General features: G+C 37.4%; 1 protein-coding gene across 3 annotated transcripts in view; it reads left to right on the top strand.

Annotated features, from left to right (window-relative positions):
• Window positions 1-3574, top strand: part of LOC107673832 (mitogen-activated protein kinase 9-like) — a 25312-nt gene that overhangs the window by 8328 nt on the left and 13410 nt on the right. For 2 of the 3 annotated variants that reach the window (XM_016467642.1, XM_016467641.1), the window contains exons 2-3: window positions 649-800; window positions 1222-1351. In XM_016467642.1, coding sequence (XP_016323128.1) covers window positions 685-800; window positions 1222-1351 — 246 coding nt within the window. In that variant the 5' untranslated portion in view covers window positions 649-684. The other variant, XM_016467643.1, reaches the window with a different exon arrangement.

Raw genomic sequence — 3574 nt, 5'->3', positions numbered from 1 at the left:
TTTTATAAAGAATATCTCTTTGGATTTGAGACTTTAGTCTTTGCAACTTTACAGATCTTCTTTATGCACCAAGAGCTTGTAACACTTCAAAGAGAAAGGAAAAATTGAAATCGCATCATATGACCCCTTTAATAACTTTTTTTTTTTTTTTTCTCCCGGCTGTACTGAAAACATCCCAAATTGAAACTCCAAATTGAAGTGCATAGCAAACCATAATTTTTGCTTACTGTTACACCCCTTGGGGGTTGTTTAAATCCCTTACTGTAATTAACTGTAGCTAATTAGAGAAAAGAGAGAGAAGGATATAAGCTTTGCTCTGTCAAGTCAGGGAAGTGTGAAGCATAGACATCACTTGTTTGTAGTTTTAATGTTTGTTTAAATGCATTAAGAATGGCCTGTCTGTGAACTATGGCTTTTATCTTTATGCTCGATCACTGGCTTGACTCTCTAATGGCATCCTATAGGTATCCTGTGTCATTCAGGATGGCTATGCATTATATCTGATTCTCCTTGGAAGAGTCATCGGCAATGTCATTCCCCACACACGGCGCAGTAAACACGGGGGAGTGAGCTCCGTATGCAATCATCACTGCTACTTCTCACATCATCTCTTCATCACTCTCATTTACGGTGCTCTTTCTCTCTCAGGTTTGATTCGTCTAGAGGCACTCAGTGGGAGGAGCCATGACCGAGGGGGAGGGGCAGTTCTACAGCGTGCAGGTGGGTGACTCCACCTTTACAGTGCTCAGAAGGTTCCAGCAGCTCCGCGCCATCGGATCCGGTGCCCAGGGTATCGTCTGGTGAGTGGGCGGCTGGAATTAACAGAGTTTTATCTGCCTCCATGCTAATGATGTCATCATCCCATTAGGCATCGCCTGTCTCCATTTGTCAGGAGTGCAGCAGATGTGTTTTTGTCATTGACCTGAATGTCTCATTAGAGATTTGGATCCCTGGTTTACAGCTGCTTTAATGAGAGGGATTTTGCAGCTAGCTGCATGTCTAAATTGTTTACCCAAGCGCAGGAGATGGACACTAAACACTGTTTGCAATAATGGTGTCCGATACCATAATGACATACAGAAGGACATTTAAAAGGGAATTGAGGTACAATAGGACATTATAAATGTATAAATATGGATGTAAATCATAATTAAACCAATGATGGTAACTACAATGATGATTGTGATTATGTCAGTGTGCCCATTTTTCTGCCCCATTAAGCTCCGCTCTGGACACCGTTCTTGGCATCCCAGTCGCTGTGAAGAAGCTGAGCCGGCCCTTTCAGAACCAGACCCATGCGAAGAGGGCTTACAGAGAGCTGGTTCTGCTCAAGTGTGTTAATCACAAGAACGTACGTCCCCTTAACAGTGCACTCTTCCATTCAGAAGTACACTTTGAGGCTGCGTCACACTAGTGCTGGGGCGGTATGACCAAAAATTTATATCACGGGTGTGTGTGAGACGCGGGAGCTGATGGCAGGGGGCGGTGGATATTTGTGGCGGTCAGTGTGGATATTGTGGATGAGTTCTTCTGTGTCATCACGTTCTATTAGTTCTACAGCTTCAGTTTCGGAACTTTCAAGTTTAGTAACACATACAGCTGTTCCCTCACCACAATGCACCAGTGAAAAGTGACCCCTTTCAAACAGTGTCGCGTTCCGAACGTTGTTTAAGTGACATATACCGGTATTGCGATATTTTCAAAATTCATATCATAACAAAAATAAACACCGGTATTCGGTATGAACCGGTATACCGCCCAGCAATACGTCACACTAACCATCTCAACTCGGTTTTTGTCAGGGCTGTCACACCTACAGGCTGTTTTTGCTGGAATGTCAGAGTTCTGTCACATTTCTCTCCAATTTCCTGTCACTGAACGGCCCATTTTGGTTGAGAACACAATATGAAGTTAAAAAATAAGAACAGAAGTTCCACATGAACATAAACTGTTGGTATGAGCTAAATTCAGGTGTAATTATTGGAATAACATTACCTTTAACTTTAAAAAATTAGAAATTATGTTTTGAATTCAAAATAGGTTGTTTGTATGATTCAAGAAATTTGGTGACAGTCATGAATGTTAGTGTAATTTTACTATTGTAAAGTATATAAAATTATTATTATTATTATTATTAAATACTTATACTTATTAAAAAAATAAATAATAAAAAATATTATAATGAAACAATTTTACAAATGTTTTGTAAATTTTAAAATTGATATTTTTTCTTTAAACATATGTTCAGCCCACTGTATTATATATTAGGGCTGTCAGTTGATTAAAAATTTTAATCTAATTAATTACACGATGTATCGATTAATTAATCAAATTAATTGCAAAATAAATTTGACTGTTAAAATAGCCACAAAAGATTATTTAAAGCTATTTTTGTGTTAAATGAGAAGGTATCAAGTAGACATTACAAATTGTAGCTTTAGAAAGAAATATTTTATTTGATTCGACATAAAATATATTATACATAAACATTTAGGCTACAACGGCCTAACATAAACTGTGGAACATAAAAGATAGTTTGAGAAACATCTCAGTATTTTTTGTTCATACAATGAAAGTCATTGGTAAGCAAGACAGCTTTGTTACCAACAGTCTTCAAAATACCTTCTTTATGTTCCACAAACACCGCTGTGTTGCTCAGAGACGTGCAACAATTCTGCAATGGCTTTAAAGGTAATCTCTGCAAAATCCAGCAAAAACACATAATATTGTTTTTAAAATATAACAATATCAACTTCATATTTACTGAACTCTTGATATTCGGGACAAAATCAGTACTCGTGTAATACTGCTCTCTCTGCTCGTGTATTATCGTATGATATAAATGAGGCAAAAACTCATACGCACATTTTATGGCAAAACTGGACTGCATTTATAAAGTTGTTGCCCTGCATCATATTTGTCAACAGTTTACTCCTTTTAAAAGTAATCACGTTACTGTTCTGATTACTTTATTTCAAAAGTAATTAGTAATTAGTTACGTTACTTTTTTCTCCATGAAATTTATGAAATCCCAGCATTCACGCTCCCGATAAATATTTGTTATTGAAGCGTCTACATTCACAGAACACTGTTATTTTTAACTAAAGCAAGCGGCTGCTGCGTGCATGGTTTGACATGGCAGAATGCCAGCAAAGAGCGCTGCATTTATAATCTCTAAAAGACATCTCAGTTCATCACAATCTCACAAATCTCTGTTATAACACAATAAATATATGCATAATGAATCTTTCATAATGTCTACAATTTGTGTGTTATAATGAGAGGATTCGTGAGCACGCAAATTTCAGCACTGCATTGCTCAATGCTGCAAACACGTGTTATAGCCTAAATAGGAACTCTGCATACACTTGCACTAGTTAATCGTTTATATTTTATATTAGTTCATGTTGCTTTTGTGCAATAGATGGATAACAATTTATTTGTTTTATATATTTTATGTTTAGATATTTCTATTTTGCTGGAGTCCCGTGAATCATTTTATTCTCCCACATACCGCACACACAAGTGTCTACCAGCCCGCAGCAGCACTCGCCCATCTTGTCCCGCGCCGCAC

The sequence above is a fragment of the Sinocyclocheilus anshuiensis genome, unplaced genomic scaffold (genome assembly GCF_001515605.1).
Source record: "Sinocyclocheilus anshuiensis isolate Anshui unplaced genomic scaffold, SAMN03320099.WGS_v1.1 scaffold700, whole genome shotgun sequence".
NCBI lineage: Eukaryota > Metazoa > Chordata > Actinopteri > Cypriniformes > Cyprinidae > Sinocyclocheilus > Sinocyclocheilus anshuiensis.
This window is presented reverse-complemented; position numbering and strand designations above follow the sequence as displayed.